The following is a 19042-nucleotide window of genomic DNA, read 5'->3' on the forward strand; positions in this document are numbered from 1 at the left end:
GGACTCACCTGCTAGGGGCTGCGCATGGGGTGCAGTGAGAGGGCCACCACATGGACAGAGGATGCTGCCCCCATGCAGCAGGTGACACGCAGGCTCTGAGGCAGGCACACAGTAGGTGTTAGAGGTGGCTCTTGCCACACGTTACACTGCACACAGTAGGTGTCAGAGGTGGCTCTTGCCACGCGTTACACTGCACACAGTAGGTGTTACAGGTGGTTCTTGCTGCGCGTTACACTGCACACAGTAGGTGTTACAGGTGGTTCTTGCTGGGGGTTACACTGCACACAGTAGGTGTCAGAGGTGGTTCTTGCTGGGGGTTACATACTGCACACAGTAGGTGTTTGTACGGCTCTTGCCGTGCATTACACTGTGTGCAGTAGGTGTTAGACACGAGTCTCTGTGGGTACTTTGAAGGGTAAGGGGTCGTGCTCCAGTTCAAGCCAGATGCTGCCCCTCCACTGTCTGCGTGGTGACTTGTGGGGTGATGCTGTTACCCACACAGAAGGCTGTCTCTTGTGGCTTATTCTCCAGCCCCCGACAGGTCGTCATGCCCTGCACACCAGTGCAGACACCACCCTGACATGCGCATGGCTGACCTGCTGTTCCCCGGGTAGTGCAGTGTTGTGGTCAGCAGACCAGGTCCGTGCGGGGAGACTGCGTGGAGCTCTGCGTGCGCGGCGGGGCCTGGGCTCCCCGGGATGGCAGCCGCAGCCTCGCGTGCTCGTGACGCGTGGTTGTCTGTCAGCCTTCTGGTCCCCGAGGCGGCTGCTGCTTCTTTCCGGAGCCGGCACCCACACCCCTCCCTCTCCCCTCATCAGGCGGCAGTATTGACAGCAGCTGACCAGCGGGCCTGCCTCGCGTGGGCTCGCGTGTGGCTCGTCTGCCAGTGTGCGCGTGCGTGTGCGTGTGCGTGGGCGCATGTGCGTGGACACGGACTGGGGCTGGGCAGCCCATCCTTGGACTTTTGTTGAGAACTCACATTAGGCCCTGGTATGTGGTCAGTTTTCAGGAATGTTCCGTGGATGGTGCGCAAGGATCTGAGCCCTGCGTGCCCCCAAGAGGACGCCTGGCGAGCCGAGCCCCTCTCCTGCCCTAGAGGTTCTGCCCGCGCTCGCCTCCTCGGCTGGGTGGCCTGTTGGAGCAGCCGCATTCCTGGAGCTGCACCAGCTTTGTCGTCGGGGTAGCTTGTGCCTTCCTGTCGTTCAGAACCCCACATCCTTATGTTTTCAGTGTGTTGGGTATAAAGTGCGTGTCGGGGCTTTAAACATCTGGTCTGACAGTGTCTGTCTCCTTGTTGTTTCGTGAGGTTCTCTGAGTCTATTTCTGCCAGCTCTGTATTCTGCGTGTCCTGTCATTTGGGACAGGTTGCTCTTTCCTCCTTTCTTAACTTGTTTTTAATTGTTTCTCTTCTTCTCTCCTTTTTCTCCTCTGCTAGATCGGGATTCATTCCTCGGCTCCGTAGGGGCCGCCACCCCAGATGTTTTCACATGCAGAATTCATGTATCAGAATCTAAACTGTTATTTTTACTTTTCTCAAAACAATTCAGAGACCTTAGGACACTGATTGTGGTGACCTCCGTCCTGCCCCAGGCCTGACCCCTGTGTGCCACTCCTGCCTGGCTCTCCCTGGTGCCTGCAGCTTGACTCTGGCCCGTCCCAGGCTCTGTCCTCGCTACTGCGTTCAGGCTGCACGGACCCTCCACGGCTGCTGCTGGCCAGGCCTCAGGCCGACTCCTGGTTTCCCTTCGCGTTTGCCCTCTGAGGTTCTGAACTATCCTCCCAACTCATCGACAGATTGAACATTTTTTAAAAATAGTTTAAACTCTCATGTTGTTTGTTTGTTCTTTCTTAGAGGCTGGTCAAAGCTTTCTCGTCATTATTGTGACAGAAATGGGCACGTTTGCTCCCAGGTATTTATCGCCTGTAGGTGCTGAGGGCTCCCACTGCTGCTCTGGTCCTCCCATCGTCTGGCCGCGCTCGGCCCTTCCGGTGAAATGTTTCTCAGATTCATCAACAGTTTTCTGGAAACTCCAGCAAGTAACCAGGAGGCCTCCTCCCCACTCCCCCCAAGGCAGCAGTGGCTCCCCTCAGACCCACTGCGGACACAGGGTGCAGCCCCCCAACGCCCGAGGCCCTGCTGTGCCCGGGGCCCTGTGCAGACCCAGCGTCCCCACCTGGGACTGTGTTTCCTGATGTTTTATGCCCTGCTTTTATTGTTTTAAAAGTTTGTTTTGTTTTACTTTCTTCTGGTGTAGATGAACCTTTCAGGTGAGAACAGCTCTGTAACTGCCCATCAAATTGACCTGCCTGTGTGGTTTTCACTCAAAAATGGCCTTCTCTGCCTGTGAAACACTGAGCATGCTTCAGTCCTGCGGCTCCGGCCCTCCGCCCTTCGTGCTCTCATGGTCTGCTCTTGAGTCTGCATCTGAAAACAACTTCATTTCACTCCTCTTCCTGAAAGGGAGCCTCCCTGGGCTCAGTTCAGACCAGACCAGGGGTCCTCAAACTACGGCCCGCGGGCCACATGCAAATACAAATAGTGTATTTGTTCCCGTTTTGTTTTTTTACTTCAAAATAAGATCTGTGCAGTGTGCATAGGAATTTGTTCATAGTTTTTTTTTTTAAACTATAGTCCGGCCCTCCAACGGTCTGAGGGACAGTGAACTGGCCCCCTGTTTAAAAAGTTTGAGGACCCCTGGACCAGACCTTCCGTGGCTTCTCACACCACTCCCACCCAAGCCCCACGCCCCAGCAAACAATGAGTTGCCTCTTCCGTGGGCTCTGCTCGGCTGCGTGGGTGTATATGTTCATGGAAATCATCAAACTGCGCTTGAAAAATGTCTGCTGGCCTTTCACCTGGGGGACGGGACCTCCTGGGGCCCTGGGCTGTGTTCTGGAGCCCCGCCTCCCCGAGCGCCAGTCCTCCCACAGGATGCGAGGGTCCAGCCTCCTGGAGGTGGCCCCTGCCTCTGACAGGTGCTGTTCACTGTTCCACTTGCTCACCCCCACCCGAGGGCTCTGTGGCTGAGGCAGGGAGTCTCAGGATACCCTGTCAGGCGTTGGCCCCTTCCCTTCCCTCCAGTCACTCTCTCCTCCAGGTCATGGGTGTGGAAGGAGCTCACGGAGAGGTCAGAGGCCGGGCCAGGTGCAGGGTGGCCATGTGGTGGGGCATGTGCCCGAGGGAGTAAGGAGCAGCAGGGAGGAGGGCCGCTCCGGACTCTGTCAGGCCCACACATATGCCCACACAGGATGGCACCATGCTCTCATGTGCTCATACATACACACCTGTCCACACACACGGTCAGCACCACCCAGTGTCTGCAGGCGGACCTGCCAGCCTGTGGGTAGGAGGGTATGGGGCTGCCCTGGGGACAGGACAGGACAGGGCTGGGGTGGGTGCTCACACTCGGGACTGAGGAGTGGGCACAGGGGCCCCGGCTGCGGGAGGGGCACCGCCCTGTTCCAGGAGCAGATTGCCGCTTCCTGGGCCGGGGCCTCCACACAGGCCTGCGAGCAGCGCAGAGCATCTTCTGTTCCGGCGCCCGCCCGCGTGGGAAGTTGGCATCAAGGCTCTTCGCACCCACTCACGACTGGAACTTTCCCACCACGGGGATGGGGGGATGGCAAGAGGCCCGGGTGGTGACTAGGGCTCCCTCAAGCATGCTGTGTAGGTGCCGGCATCGTGCCCTGCTCTGGGTGTGTTCGTCACCTGCTGGCCGTCCTGCTATCCCAGTGTTGGCACAGGCGGTGTGGCCAGGCCGTGGCCCTGCACCGCTCCCGGCTCACGTGTGGGACGGGGACTGAGGCTGGGGCAGGGGGCCCCAGGAGCCCCAGGTGGGAAGAGTCCACAGAGGGGCTGTGACTGCAGCTCTTGGGAGCAGGGCAGGTGTCACGCCGAGTGGATTTCCCGCGTATTCACTGCCCGTGGTGCCAAGTGACTGTTGGGGCTGCGAGGTCCTCAGTGGGCGCCGAGCCCCATTTCTTCACACTGGTACCTAGTGCTGGGGGCTGGGGGCTGAGCCCTCAGGGCTGCTCCGCTGTGTTGTCCATCCGAGAGGCCTGGGCTGGGGTGACTTTCAAGGTGACAAGCCTCCTTCAAGTGAGGGGTCGTCTGCATGGAGCATTTGGGGGCGTTGGCCAGGACAGAGTGCAGGGCCCTCCTCAGCTTCCTTTCCCAGGAAATAGGCAGCAAACCCACCCCAGGAGGCTGTGATGTGAGTTCTGTTTTAAAGACTCATACAAGATACTGAGCAAGGAGAGGCGAGGGATGGAGCAGGCGTTGTCTCCCCAATGGGACCCCCAGGAGCCTGGCGGGCTGCCCCCCACCTGCAGACAGGTGAGAAGTGACCTGGAAACAGCTGAGAACTGGAGAAATGTAGGCTTGAGGACTTTTTGAGAAAAGTTGTAATGACCACTGATAGAAATTAAAAACTATTTTATTGCCCTAGCTGGTGTGGCTCAGTGGATATAGCGTCAGCCTGTGGACCAAAGGGTCCCGGGTTCAATTCTGGTCAAGAGCATGTACCTTGGTTTCAGGCTCCTCCCCGGCCATGCCCTGGTCAGGGCTCATGCAGGAGGCAACCAATCGATGTGTTTCTCTCACACTGATGGTTCTCTCTGTCCCTCTCTCTTCCACTCTCTCTAAAAATTCAATGGAAAAATATCCTCGGGTAAAGATTAGCAACAACAAAAAATAATCATAATAAAATAAAAAATATTAAAAAAAAACTCTTATTGAAAATGCAATTTTAAAACTAAGTGCAGAGGACAAAAGCAGAGCAGAAAACTACAGAGAGCAAACAGGCTGAAAGCGGGGAGAAATGTGCACAAGCGGAGGCTCCGTTCCCCCTGTTGCAAAGCACAGGCTCCGCTCACTTCAGATCCCGAGGCCAGGTGTCCTGGGCCGGAAGGTGGGCCAGGCTGCCTTCTCTGTGTTTGCAGTTTCACTGTTTAAGACTTTTCTTCTTTTCCTTGAGGACGCCCCCCCGCCCCCCCATTTTCTCCTTTTAGCAGCTGTGGCCTGGGTCAGGGCCGACCTGCTGGTGCCCTGTGGCCTGAGCGTGTCCCCCTTCCTCTCTTAACCTTTTTCATTCGAAAGGAGACTTCTGTTAAGAGATCAGCCAGTGATTCATTTAATGTTTGTTGATTCACTGAGCAAAAGTTTAGGCACTGGGAGTGCAGTTGTAAGCAGAGTCATTACCTTAGTTTCAGATATTAAACCATCACAGTGAGGTTTCAGTAAGAACATCTTCTGTCGCAAGGTGCTGCTGGCTCTCCTTCCCCTGGGACCAGGTCCTCTGTCCCGGGTCTGAGATCACCGAGCTGCCCACAGCGCCCCTGCCGAAGCCCCCGGTTTGCCACGTAAGGTGGGGCGGGCGTAGCAGCATGGAGACCTCTGACCCTCAAGGCACTGGGAGGGGTGGCAGGGGTGGGTGTGGGCACAGCCTTGCAGGCTGAGAGTGCTGCCCCTCTGCCATGGAGCCTGCCACCGCTGCTCTCGTGTCTCCGAGCCCAGTGGGCAGCGCCGTGCTGCTGGAGGGGCCGCTGTCCCTGCTCGCGACCAGCTTCTCGCTCTGACAACTCGCATATTTTGTTCTTGGTCCCACCGCGACCCCTGGTGCCGTTTAGCTGGCAAGGGAAGTTCAGGAAGGCAGCGACGGTGGGGGCTTGGCCACGGCCTAGTGGTTGGGGGGCGGGGGTTCCTGACTGCCTGTCCTGTGACCTTAGGCGCCAGGCAGCAGCCAAGCTCCATCCGTGAGGTGGCAGCTTTCCGAGTGCTTCAGAGACAACGCCACCATCACCGTCAGGTTCACTTTCTGCCCCATGATGTGGTTCCACACACGCGTCCTTCCTCTGTGGGGTGGCCCGGGAAGGTTTGGAAGCTGATGTTAACCTGCGAGCTGATTCCATGACTTGATGGGCTGGGCCACAGCTGTAGCGGTTAGGGTGGTCATCCTGTGGAGCAGGGGACCGGAGATGCCAGCCGCCCTGCCTGGCAGAATGGGGCATTGTGCCTGCTGCTCAGAGCCCAGCCTGCAGACGTGGGACTCAGAGCACTCATTGTTCACATGGGGAAACTTGGGAAAACAGCAGTGAGAGAGGCACTCGGGCCTTCTGGAAGCCATGGCTGAGTCAACACTTGTTTATTCACCGAAATGAACAACAAGAATGAAAAATAGGGAACAAGATTTAAGTCAGAGAAGGATGTCAGCCAGCTGGGAGGAGTAAGGCCTGAGCCTTGAGGGGACGGAGTTTGCGCTGAACAAAGAGGACTTTTAGGGGAACCAGTGGAACGTGGACTTGACAGAAGGGGCTTGTGGCCTGGTGGGCGTGGAGAACGGGGCATGGTGCCTGGGGGAGGTGCGCTGCCAGAGGAAGGCGGGTGCTCCGCCTGCATTTCTGTAAGACCCCACTGGGGAAATGGGGAGAAGATAGGAAACCCCAACTTGCTGTGGAGCTGCCGACCGTTGGCCGAGACGAGGGTCTCTGTGGCCTGGGCCGCGGCTCCCATGGACTTACAGGGACGTACTCGCCGACGAGCAAGGGTTGGGTCCGGGCTGGAGTTAGTGGGCAGGGCCAAGGTCACTCTGAAGGAGCTGTTGCTGGGGAGTCGCCCTCCTCCCGCCCACCTGGCAGCACCAGCCGTCACCGTGACCGAGGCCCTGATGGCCCGTTAGAAACCCTCGCACCTCGCTTGCTGGCCCCTGAGGGGATGGGGTGCTGCTGTGCGGCAGGCGGAGAGCAGGCCTGCGGGGCAGCCAGCCTGGCAGAGCAGGAGGCAGCTGCCCGCCTTCCTGAGAGTCCGGCCCTGGGGCTCACCCGGGAGGCGCAGGGCATTGTGTCTTCCATTTGAGCCGGATTGCTGTCTCCTGCAACCAGAAAATGCCCTAAGAGACCAGAAACTCGTTTTCAGAGCAGAGCCTGTAAGAAAACTTGGCAATAGAGCCTTCTGGGACAACACGCCTGATTTCAGTCTGTCTGACTCTTGTCTCTTTCCTTAGGGACGAGCAGTAATCAGGGGCAGCCAGGGACCCTGAGGTAGACACTAGAGGAAGCGAAGAAAAGAGGCAATGGGTGCAATGGAACGGCTGGCGAGAAGATGTTTAGAAGAAGATTAGCCCAGGAAACAGAGGGAAATTTTTTTTTAATATTTTTATTGATTTTTTACAGAGAGGAAGAGAGAGGGATAGAGACTTAGAAACATTGATGAGAGAGAAACATCGATCAGCTGCCTCCTGCACGCCCCCCACTGGGGATGTGCCCACAACCCAGGTACATGCCCTTGACCGGAATCGAACCTGGGACCCTTCAGTCCGCAGGCCGACGCTCTATCCACTGAGGCAAACTGGTTAGGGCAGAAGGAAATTTTTGATAGAACTGTCTCTGCACCAAAAACATTCAAAACATATAAAGAGAGAAGAGCTCTAAGAAAAGACAAAATGAATCAAAGGAGAGAATGTGAGAAAACTAAGAAAGAAAAAACAAAAACATTCCGAACCTGAGAGCCCGGTAGCACCCGCAGGCGGCAGGGCGGCCGGGGCTGAAAACGAACTGTCCTCAGAAGACAGGCTGCTCGGGAGAACTTGCTGCGCTGAAACAGCAGACAAAAATGTGATTAGAGCGAAGACCAGGGCGGGTAGAGGAAGGGACACAAACGCACACAGCTTCCCAGGGTAAAATTCAGTCTCTGGCATCCAATAAAAAATGACTAGGCATGGAAAGAAACAGGAAAATACAACTCATAATGTAATGAAACGTCAAACAAAACTGATGCAAAACTGACTTCTATGATAGGCTGTGTAGACAAGGTCCTTAAAGGAATTATAATTGCATTCCATAAGTTCAAAAACTAAGGGAAACATTAGACCCATTAAGTACAGACAGGTGAAGTAAAGACAGTTAACTAAAAATTAAATCCAAGTTAGACTTCTAGAGTTTAAACTAAACTGTCTGAATGCAAGCACACTAGGTGGGATTAGCAGCAGAATAGGCATTGCAGAAGCAAAGATGAGTGAACTTGAAAACAAAACAGTAAGACTGGTCCACGCTAAAACAAGGAGAGGAAAAGTACTTTTAAACAAACAAGAGCAGGAAAGAACATGATGGAAATGTGGGACAGCTGGCAGAGGGCTGACGTCTGTGTAATTGGAGTTCCCAAAAGGGAGGGACAGAAAAACTATTTGGTGAAACCTAGATCAAAGTCTCAACAAATCCTAAGCACAAGAAATGTTAATAAAATTATACAAGGCCGCCCTAACCGGTCTGGCTCAGTGGATAGAGCGTCGGCCTGTGGACTGAAGGGTCCCAGATTCACTTCTGGTCAAGGGCATGTACCTTGGTTGCGGGCACATCCCCAGTAGGGGGTGTGCAGGAGGCAGCCGATCGATGTTTCTAACTCTCTATCCCTCTCCCTTCCTCTCTGTAAAAAAATCAATAAAATACATTTTTTTAAAAATTACACAAGGCCCATCATAATCAAATTGCTCAAAATTAGCAATGAAAAGTCTTATAGTTTGATTTTTAAATTTCTTTTTTGTTTTAATTTTTTTATTTCTTTTTAAAAAAATAACATTTAATTCTTAATATATATGTATTTTTAATTTTTTACATATACTTTTTATTGATTTCAGAGAGGAAGGGAGGTGGAGAGAGAGAAACATCAACGATGAGAGAGAATCATTGATTGGCTGCCTCCTGCACACCCCCTACTGAGGATCGAGCCCCTGCAACCTGGGCATGTGCCCTGACTGGGAATTGAACTGTGACCTCCTGGTTCGTAAATCCTCACTCAACCATTGAGACACACTGGCCGGGCAGGTTTTTCTGATTAAAATACCTGTACCTACTGTAAGACCACAAAGACTATTGTCTACATTTTTCCTAAAGGCCTTTTTGTTTTACTTTTAACATTTAGATCTACAGTTTATCTGGCATTGAGTTTTGGGTCAAGATTTGCCCCCTTCCTGCCCCCGGCCTATGTTTGTATGTAGTCAACACTTTTGAGAAGTCCACCCTTTGTTATGAATCAGCTGCATCAAAAATTCTGGAGCATTGCCCTGTCGGGCTGCGCCATGTGCTTCACCCATGTTGTCACCATAGTGCCCTGCCTGACGCCCGAGGGCACTACATCTGAGAGGCAGTGGGCAGCTTTCCTGGGGACAGCTGATGAGAGGGTCTGGGTACCTTCTCATGGGCTGGCAAGGTCTGGGTCCCGGCTGGGGCTCGGGGGCAGGGCCCAGGGACCTGAGAAACTGGCTCACTCTCACCAGCGCTCTGGGCTGTTACTGGCTCCAAAACCCCAAGGTCTAATAACATGTTTTCTGACTGTATGTGCTTAGACAGCAGTGCTCTCTTGCAGGGTGGCACCTTCCCTAGTGGTGCTGAAGGGGCATCCCGATGATCCGCTGACTGTCCGCGGGGTCACGGGGAGCGGCTGCGATGTCCCAGGCGCAGGACTGCGACAGCGAGAGCCATCGTGCTGGCCTGCCGGAGCCTCGGGGCGCGGGGCCGAGCACCAGGTGAGGGCAGCCACTGCGGGGCTAGGCCACCAGAGGACTGGCTCCGTGAGGGGCGTCGAGGCTGACCTGCGCTTGCTTCCGAGTGTGCCCTCTTCCCGTGGAAGCCTAGCCCGAAGGCATAGCCCCCACTTTGTCCCCTGGATGCAAGACAGGGAGAGGTTTTCCTCACGCAAGTGGACACGGCTGCCTGGGCCAGACACTCTGCAGGCCCTGATGCTGGGCCCAATCCCTGTGCCCTCTCTGGGCATCGATCCACCCCAAGGCAGGTAGCTGTAGCTCATCATTTTTCTTTTTTCTTTCATTTTTAGTTTTCTAATTTTTAACTTTGTCTGGAAATAATGGCACACTTACAGAAAAGTTGCAAGAACAGGAATGTGTCCTCTGAGCAGATTCACTCTTTGTGACCATTGTGACCTTTTCCACCCTCCACCCTTGACACACATCGTCCAGGGCGGGCCCCAGATGTCATGGCCAGTGTTGGCACACATCGCCCAGGGAGGTGTCACCATGAGTAAATCTGACCCTTTAGAGAAGACCTAAATGAGTGGATACACCGTGGTTGGGCGTAAGACTAAGTCATCACAAAGGCTTCTGTTTTCTCCTGGAATAGATCCTGTGAAGGTGCCAACAGAGTGTGTGAGAGTTGACAGGTGATTCCACAATTCATAGGGAACACAGGGTCAAGAATAGCCTGGATGTGACTGAAGAAGCAGGATGTGGGGTCTGGGTAATGCTGCACCCAGTACACAGCCAGTGCTGTTCAGACACTGGTGCTGGTCAGGGGAGGCTGGGCCAGTGAGCCAGCAGGAGCTCAGACACAGGTGCCCTGCCACACCCGTCATGGGGACCCCTGGCTGTCCATGTGGGGAGAATTAGGTTTCGCATCGTAAACAAAAGTCAGGTAGATTAAGAATTTCATGAAATTCATGAAAGGCAAAGCTGTAAAACTTTGCAAGTCAACTTAGAATATTTTTGACCTAGAAATAGGGAAGATTTCTTAAACACAATAGACAGAGGAGAAATTATGAAGAAAAAGATTTATAAATTCTATGTTACAAGCTTTTCATCAAAAGTCAATGTACTATAAAGAGAGTGAAAAGACAAGCCTCAAGCTTTTTTTAAAATATAGTTTTATTGATTTCAGAGAGGAAGGGAGAGGGAGAGAAACATCAGTGATCAGAGAGAATCATTGATTGGCTGCCTCCTGCACGCCCCCCAGTGGGGATGAGCCTGCAACCCGGGCATGTGCCCTTGACTGGAATTGAACCAGGGACCCTTTAGTCCTCAGGCCGATGCTCTATCCATTAAGCCAAACCAGCCAGGGCAGCAGGAGTTTTATTAAAAAAAAATCTTTTAAGCCCGGCCAGCATTGCTGAGGATTGAGGACTGACCTATGAACCAGGGCTTGATTACGAAAGTAAGCGATCTGTAACATCGTAGAAAACTCGGAGAGTACAGCAAAGTAGAAAAGTGTTGGGAGCATCTGAGCTCCTGCTCCCCGTGTGTCATCACTTTGGCTCCAATGCACTGACGACAATTCTCAGAAACAAGAAGGAAAGGAAAGGTGGCCGACACATGGCAGTCTCTGTTACAAAACAAGACGCCCAGGACGGAGCCCTGCCTCCCGCACGGAAGGGAGGGGAGCAGGGGAGCAGGGCACAGTGGTGGCCAGCAGCTGGCGATGGTGCCGCAGGCAGAGGCCACCGTGCTGAAGCAGTGGGCCCAGCGATGGCGAGAGGCAGCAGCTCCCACCGCACTCCAGCCCCGAGGGGGCCGCAATGTGAAGCCGGGAGCCTGGCCCCTGGGCTGTGGGCCTGCCGTCACTGGCCTGCCGTCCTTGGCCTGCCGTCCTGCCAGACCTTGACCCTCCGGTGCTTTGGGTGCTAACAGGGGAGGCAGGAGGAAGGCCATCTTTCCAGCTTTTTTATCTGAAATTGTTTCTGTGATGGCCTGATTGTGTGCCCTCCACGTTGAACGTGACGAGGAGACACTGGTAAGCTTCAGGAAGGTCTTGTGGCACAAGGACGGCTGTCTGGCATTTGAAGCTCCGTGGTGAGGGAGTGCCCCCTGCAGGCGCGCCCAGTGGGTGGGTGCTCCATGGTGCTGGGGGCGGGAAGGGGCTGGGGCGGGGCGCCTGCCCACGCGCTCACGCTGGCTCTTTCCCAGGTTGGAATGGGTGGAGATCATCGAGCCGCGCACGCGCGAGCGCATGTACGCCAACCTGGTCACCGGTGAGTGCGTGTGGGACCCGCCCGCGGGCGTCCGCATCAAGCGCACCAGCGAGAACCAGTGGTGGGAGCTCTTCGACCCCAACACGTCGCGATTCTACTACTACAGCGCCACCACGCAGCGCACCGTGTGGCACCGGCCGCAGGGCTGCGACATCATCCCCCTGGCCAAGCTGCAGACACTGAAGCAGAACACGGAGTCCCCTCGCGCCTCCGCGGAAAACAGCCCTGGGCGTGGCAGCAGCCTCAGCCGCGATGGCAGCACCAGCTCCTCCCTGGACCCCGAGCCAGACCCTGGGGAGAAGGCACAGGAGCCGCTGGGGAGAAGCCGGCAGATGGCCTTTGGGGCGGCAAAGGAGGAAAGTGGCAGGTGGGGCAGGTGGGGGGCCCGCAGGGCAGGTGGGGGCTGGCTGGGTTTCACCAGGGACAGTGGAAACCTGGAGACCTGACTTGCACAGTGGGGTCCGTCTTGCTCCCCTGAGGACGATGGCAGTGCCTGGAAGGGAAGGGCCGGTGGCACAGGCAGATTCTGTGCGTTCGGGACCTGCACAGCTGGCGGGTGCTCCTGCATGCTGGGGGAAGGTGGGCTGCACAGAGGTCAGATCAGGGGGAAGAAATACTCATTTGCCCTGATGAAGGGGACAGCTTTGTGGGCAGGAGCCAGGGCACTGGGGTCCCCCCTGAGAAACACAGGGTGACACACACTCGGCGGGAAGGCTGCTGTTTTAAGTGCAGGCCATTTCTCATGCTCACGGCCTTGGTTTCATTTTGCTGCCTTTCAGTTCTTCCCCACCAGGAGTGTTTCCTGAGAAGGACTATGAGGTTTACCGGGATTACAGTGCAGACGGCCAGCTTCTCCACTACAGGTAGAGCCCGCTGTCTCAGGCTTGGCCCTGTCTCCTGGCGGAGGGTGGTTTTCCTGGCTGCTCTCGGGTGAGCTGGAAAAGAGCTGGCTCAGCAGGAAGCACCCAGTGGCTGTGCGTGGCAGGGCCGCCGGTGCAGGGCAGAGGCCTCCGAGCGGCCTCAGGTTCCTGTGGCAGCTTTTGGTTCTAGGAGAACCTTGCCACGGCCCATCTTGGGGATCATGGGGGCCACTGGCCAAGCAACGAAGCACCTGAGCATGTGGTCTTCCTGGGAGCTCCCGGCCGTGCACCACACACTTCCCAGGTGAAGGGGCACCTTGGCTTTAGTTGTAGGGAAGGGCGCTTGGGCCTCTCTTGGCCCTGGGTTTGACCTTGCAGGGTGTTGGAAGGTTCTGGAAATGACACTTGAGACCCAGGAGTGGCAGCAGCCATTATGCTGGGCGGGGCCATTCCTTGGCCAGGCTGCAGCAGGAGTCTCCTGCCCCAGCTGTGGGGGTCCAGGTGGGTGTGTGCCTGTGGGTGGCCTGGGTGCCCCAGCACAGACCAGGAGTGACCCCAGTGCTGGGGAGGAATTTGAAGACCTGAGGGGCCTCTGCTCCGGCAGTTTGAATGACTGAGCTCAGAAGCGGTAACCGGGTTTGTACTTCAACAGCCAGGAGGGGCTATGAGCCAGCCCTGGGCCCAGCCATGTGGCTGTGTGACCACGGGCGTGTGTCCAGCCTCCTTGTGCCTCTGTCCTCGTCAGTGACGCGGGTGTGGGAGGCTGGCTGGTGGGCCTCCGTGTTGTGGCAGTGCCGCCGTCACGCCGTAATGACCAAATGCCAGAAGGTGCAGGGGACCCAACCTTAAAAGGAATACGGGGCCGAGACTGAAGAAAGAGGCGGACAACTCCAGAACTAAAATGTATTAAGGAGCTGACAGACAGCAGCTGAGTCCTGGGTCTCTGCACCCAAAGGGGATGTGGGTGTGATACATGTGGCCTCCAGGGACACAGAGCTGTAGACCACATGTTAGGACATAAAACAAGTCTCTGCAAGTTCAAGAAGATGGAAATCCTATCAAGCACCTTCTCAGATCACAGTGGAATGAAATTAGTAATCAAATACAGTAAAAATTCCCTAAAACATTCCAACATATGGAGGGTAAATAGCATGTTACTAAGCAACTAGAGGCCCACCGTGTGAAATCGCGAGAGACCCAGACCCGGTGCCTCGGGGTCCCAGCGTCAAGTCCCCGCCCACCTGTGCACACCTCGGCTGCACACACAGCCCCGCCCACCCACGTGTGCCTCGCCCACCTTGAAGACAGTTGTGGATGGCGATAAGACTAGTTTCCTGCCCTCACCTTTCCTTCTCAGGAGCACTTACATTGACCTTCGTTGGAAGATGAGAGCTGAACGGAGCAACACTTGTTCCCATGAAGAAATCATATGACTTTCAGCAGGTGCCTTTTGGCATTTGGTCGTTATGGCGTGACGGCAGCAGGGCCATGGGATTTTTATAATAGTGATGAATGGGTTACCAATGAGATCAAAAAGAAATAAAAACCTTCCTGGAAACAAATGAAAATGAACACACAACCACCCAAAATATCTGGTACATAGCAAAAGCAGTCCTGAGAGGCCTACCTCAAAAACAAGAAAAAATAATACAGTGGGGCCTTGACTTAAGAGTTTAATTCGTACCGTGATGGAGCTCGTAACTCATACTACTCGTATGTCAAATCTTAAAGTGAACGAGTGAGACACGTGATGCTGGGCTGATGTTGTGGCGTTCACTGTGACGTTCGCTGTGCCAACTAGCGGTGGGGTATCTGAAGCTGGCTCGTAACCCGAATTTTAGCTCGCAACTCAAAGCAAAAAATCGGCCGAGAGACGGCTCGTATCTCGAAAAACTCGTTAGTCGGGACACTCGTAAGTCAAGGCCCCACTGTACTAAACTGTTTAACCCTACAACTTAAAGAAAGAGAACAACAAGAAAAGTCCAGAGTAAGTAGAAGGAAGGAAATAATAAAGATTAGAGCAAAAATAAATGACATAGAGACTAAAAACCAGTACAAAAGACCAATGAAACCAATAGCTGGTTCTTTGAAAAGATAAACAAGATTGATGAACCATTAGCCATGCTCATCAGGAAACAAAAAGAAAACCCAAATAAATAAAATCAGAAGCAAAAGCAGTGATGTAACAGCTGACACCACAGAAACACAAAGGGTTGTGAGGAAACGCCATGAACGGCTGACTCCACAGGCCTCTGGGAGGGCTGCTCCACTCTCTGTTCAGGCAGTGCTGTGTGTGGTGCTGGGCCGGGGCCAGAGCAGAGACACCCAGGGCCCTCGCAGGGAGTGTCAGGATGCCGCCCAATTGGGGACCTGGGGGAGCTCCCTGCAGGACATCTACAGGGAGCCGCTCCTGTAAGGACCAGGCCCCCACCGGGGGAGGGGGCATGAGGAGGAGGAAGAGAAATGACCAGGGTGGGTGGGTGACGGTCCAGGCTGGCAGCAGGGCCAGACTTGCGCCTCCACCAGTAGCCTGTGCACCCCAGTGCCTCCCCCAGGTAACCTGTGCCTGTCCCTCCCCCAGGACCTCCTCCCTCCGGTGGAACTCGGGCACCAAGGAGCGCATGCTCATCAAAGTTGCTGACCGGGAGCCCAGCTTCCTCTCCCCACAGGGCAACGGGTATCCCCTGGACAGCCAGCCTGGGGGCCGCCCCCGCAGACCCTCAGGTGGGCAGCACTCGCCCAGCCTGCAGACATTTGCCCCGGACGCAGACAGCTCAGTCTTCTTCCCAGAGCGGAGGCCATCGCCCTTCCTGAAGAGGTCCGAGCTGGGGAGCTGCTCCCCACTGCTGGCCCAGCCCCGCAAGCCAACCTGCGACTCACAGCCCTCCTCCCCGCGCTATGCCTACGAGCCCCCCCTCTACGAGGAGCCCCCCATCGAATTCCAGGCCCCCATCTACGATGAGCCCCCCATGGACGTGCAGTATGAGGCCAGCGGTGCCTGCCAGGGTGGCTCCCCCCAGCGCTCTCCGGGCCGGAAGCCCGTGCCCTTCCCCCAGTCGCCCAAGCCTGCCTCTGCCTCCCCATTCCAGCAGCTGGTGCTCACCCGGCAGAGGTGCCCAGAGCGCTTCCTGAGCCTGGAGTACAGCCCTGCAGGGAAGGAGTATGTGCGGCAGCTGGTGTACGTGGAGCAGGCCGGCTCAGGCCCCAGGCTGCGGGCAGGCCCGCGGCACAAGTACACGCCCAACCCTGGTGGGGGGTCCCTCTCGCTACAGCCCAGCCCCTGCCTGCTGCGGGACCAGCGCCTGGGGGTCACGTCCGGGGACTACAGCAGCATGGAGGGCCCCGAGCTGCGGCACGCCCCTCCCCCCTCGCCGCTCCCCCAGGCCCAGGATGATGCCATGTCCTGGTCCAGCCAGCAGGACACCATGTCCTCCACGGGCTACTCCCCAGGCACACGCAAGAGAAAGAGCAGGAACCCCTCTCTGTGCCATGCCCCCAGTGCCTCGTCCACCGATAGCCCTGGGGACCTTGACCTGCTCCCACAGTCCCTGGCTGAGGAGCGGCCCAAGTGTGGGCCCAGCCTGGCCCCAAAGCACATGGAGGCCAAGACGGGCGAGGCAGACGGGGCACGGGGTGGGGCCGAGCCCTTCCTGGCACAGGCGAGGCTGGCCTGGGAGGCGCAGCAGGCCCACTTCCACATGAGGCAGAGGGGAAGCTGGGACTCCCAGCAGGACGGCTCAGGCTACGAGAGTGATGGGGCCGTGCCACTCCCCATGCCCGGGCCTGTGGTGCGCGCCTTCAGCGAGGATGAGGCCTTGGCCCAGCAGGAGAGCAGCAGGCACTGGCAGAGGGGCGCCTTGGAGAGGCTCGCCTTCCCCCAGATCCTGCTCGAGAAAAGCGTCTCTGTGCAGACCAACCTGGCTTCACCCGAACCCTACCTCCACCCCTCACAGGTATGAACAGCTGGCAGGCAGGGGTGGGTCGCTCACTGTTGCTGGCAGCCAGGTGGACCGGTAGCAGATACCTCCAAGGACTCGCCCAGGGCAGGCCTCCCTCACCTCCATTCCTGGTGAGGCCCACCTGGGTGCTGGCAGGTCACCTGGGGCCAGAGGCTGTGCCCTGATTCCAGGCCATGGATGCAGAGGAGATGGACAGGCATGCCAACCCTCTGAGCCCGAGCCTCTTTTTCCCACCTGTGAACGGCTCTCAGGTGAGGGGCAGTGCAGGTGGGGTGTCGGGCACTCCTCGGGTGACTCAGAGCCCTTCCTGCACAGGCCCCCACACCAGGGAGCCTGACACCAACCCTGGGGCCGATGTGCTCAGCCAGGCCAGTCGCCCCAGGACCTCAGGCTCCGAGTGTGGCTGTGGCTGAAGCAGAGGCCCAGCCACAGCAGAGGCAGCACCAGGCAGAGGCTACGGTCGGGCCCCAGGAGCCTGCCTGCACCTCCTGTCCAGGCTGCGGGGAGGGAATGTGGTGTCGGCTGATGTTCCGGTCCTCACCTCCTGACCTGCTGTATGCAGCCGTGGCAGAGGGTCTGCACTGGCATCTGCTCACAAGGCCTCCCAGTGTCAGGCTCCTCAGTCCATTCCCAGCCCTGCCAGGGAACCGTGCCCTGTGACCTTGGGCCGTCAGCATCCCCATGGCAGGGCCACCTTAGTGACCCTCCAGGCTAGACAGCTCAGAGCACAGGAGGACGATGGACAGTAAGACAGACAGGAAGAGGCGTCCTCCTGCCCCCAGACCTGTGCTGGCCCCCAACCCTAGGTCTCAGGCCCAGGGAGGGGCCTTCTGGGTCCCTGCGCAGCCTTGCACGGGGAGGACGCTCGCACATCTTTGTGAGGCTGTAGAACTCGAGGAGGCCAAAGCTGTAGGCATAGCCTGGCACCACCGTGGAACGCCCTGCAAATGTTGCTGCCCTGCCTCCCCTCCAGCAGATCATTGCAAGCCCCTCCTAGACCCTTGGGACCTGTGAGGGGGCATGCCTGCCACCTGCTTGGGTTACATAGGGCCCACCCCCTCATGGCCCCTCTCTCCTTCCCAGTCCGAGGACCTAGGCTCCTGTGCCCAGTTTGAGAGCGGCCGACAGCCCCGCAGTGTGATGCCCAGTGCCAGCTGCGTGTTCCCCACATTCTCTCTGCGCAAGCCGTCCTCCGAGACCGACATCGAGAACTGGGCCTCTAAACACTTCAACAGGCACACGCAGGGGCTCTTTCGGCGCAAAGTGTCCATCGCCAACATGCTGGCCTGGAGCAGCGAGTCCATCAAGAAGCCCATGATCGTGACCAGCGACCGCCACGTGAAGAAGGAGGCGTGCGAGGTCTTCAAGCTGATCCAGATGTACATGGGTGACCGGCGCGCCAAGGCAGACCCACTGCACGTGGCCCTGGAGATTGCCACCAAGGGCTGGAGCGTGCAGGGCCTGCGGGATGAGCTGTACATCCAACTCTGCCGGCAGACCACAGAGAACTTCCGCCTGGAGAGCCTGGCCCGAGGCTGGGAGCTCATGGCCATCTGCCTGGCCTTCTTCCCACCCACACCCAAGTTCCACTCCTACTTAGAGGGCTACATCTACCGGCACATGGACCCTGTCAACGACACCAAAGGTAAGGCCCAGCGCTTGGCCCTTGGCACCCCAGGCTCTGCCGCCCGCCAGGGAAGGGCCGAGCTGAGAGCTTCCTGGCCTGCACTGGGCAGTGCCCAGAGGCAGCAGGTATGTGGGGCGGGCACAGGCGCTCCAAGCAAATACCTCGTTTGTGCACTTGCACCCTCGGGGAGTCCCTCCTCGGCACTGAGGCCTGGAGAATAACCACCAGGTCCGTGGCCGACGGGTTGAGGGCCAGGACAAGAGCTCATGGCATCCATGGCTCAGCCAGCTAGTGGCCACTCTGCTCTGAGGCCACTGTGGCCGGTGGCCCTGCTTGACGAGGCCAGGAAGGCCACAGTCAGCCCGCGTGCACTTGCTGCAGTCACTTTCAGCCGTCCTTTGGTCAGGGCGGTGACTACCCTGGCTGGGCTCAGGCTGTCTGCTCTGAGGAAAACTGGGTCCTGGAAGCAGGGAGGAGCATGGTGACTGTAGCGGGTATTGGCCCAGCCCTGGGTCTGGCAAGACACCAGCAGACCATTAGGGTGCTACAGACTGAGCTGGTCCTGAGCCACCCAAGGGGTCAGGGATTGGGACCAGCATAGGTAGCCACCTGCTGACAGCTGCCGGGGTCAGGTGCAGGGCCAGCTTCCACGCTGGGCTCCTGAAGTCCATGTGTCGGGTTCACCTGGACCCAGGCCTGGCCTCCTTAAGGGAGGATTTGGGGCTATGGTGCTGCCAGCCAAGCGGCTGGACTGATTCCTGGGCCAGGCAGAGTGAGCACGGGGACAGGGCCATAAACTGCATCTGGACACACATTTGCACAGTCCCATGCTGACAAGCTCTACAGT

General features: G+C 57.0%; 1 protein-coding gene across 1 annotated transcript in view; it reads left to right on the forward strand.

The window, feature by feature from the left end:
• ARHGAP39 (Rho GTPase activating protein 39) overlaps positions 1 to 19042 on the forward strand; it is a 38965-nt gene that overhangs the window by 7049 nt on the left and 12874 nt on the right. Inside the window, exons 2-6 of the mRNA XM_081111363.1 lie at positions 9359 to 9518; positions 11685 to 12116; positions 12529 to 12612; positions 15191 to 16562; positions 17652 to 18213. Of these exons, the coding sequence (XP_080967489.1) occupies positions 9439 to 9518; positions 11685 to 12116; positions 12529 to 12612; positions 15191 to 16562; positions 17652 to 18213 (2530 nt within the window). The 5' untranslated portion in view covers positions 9359 to 9438. The remainder of the gene's footprint in view (positions 1 to 9358; positions 9519 to 11684; positions 12117 to 12528; positions 12613 to 15190; positions 16563 to 17651; positions 18214 to 19042) is intronic.

Source organism: Myotis nattereri, assembly GCF_964212035.1.
Source record: "Myotis nattereri genome assembly, chromosome: 17".
Classification (NCBI taxonomy): Eukaryota; Metazoa; Chordata; class Mammalia; order Chiroptera; family Vespertilionidae; genus Myotis; species Myotis nattereri.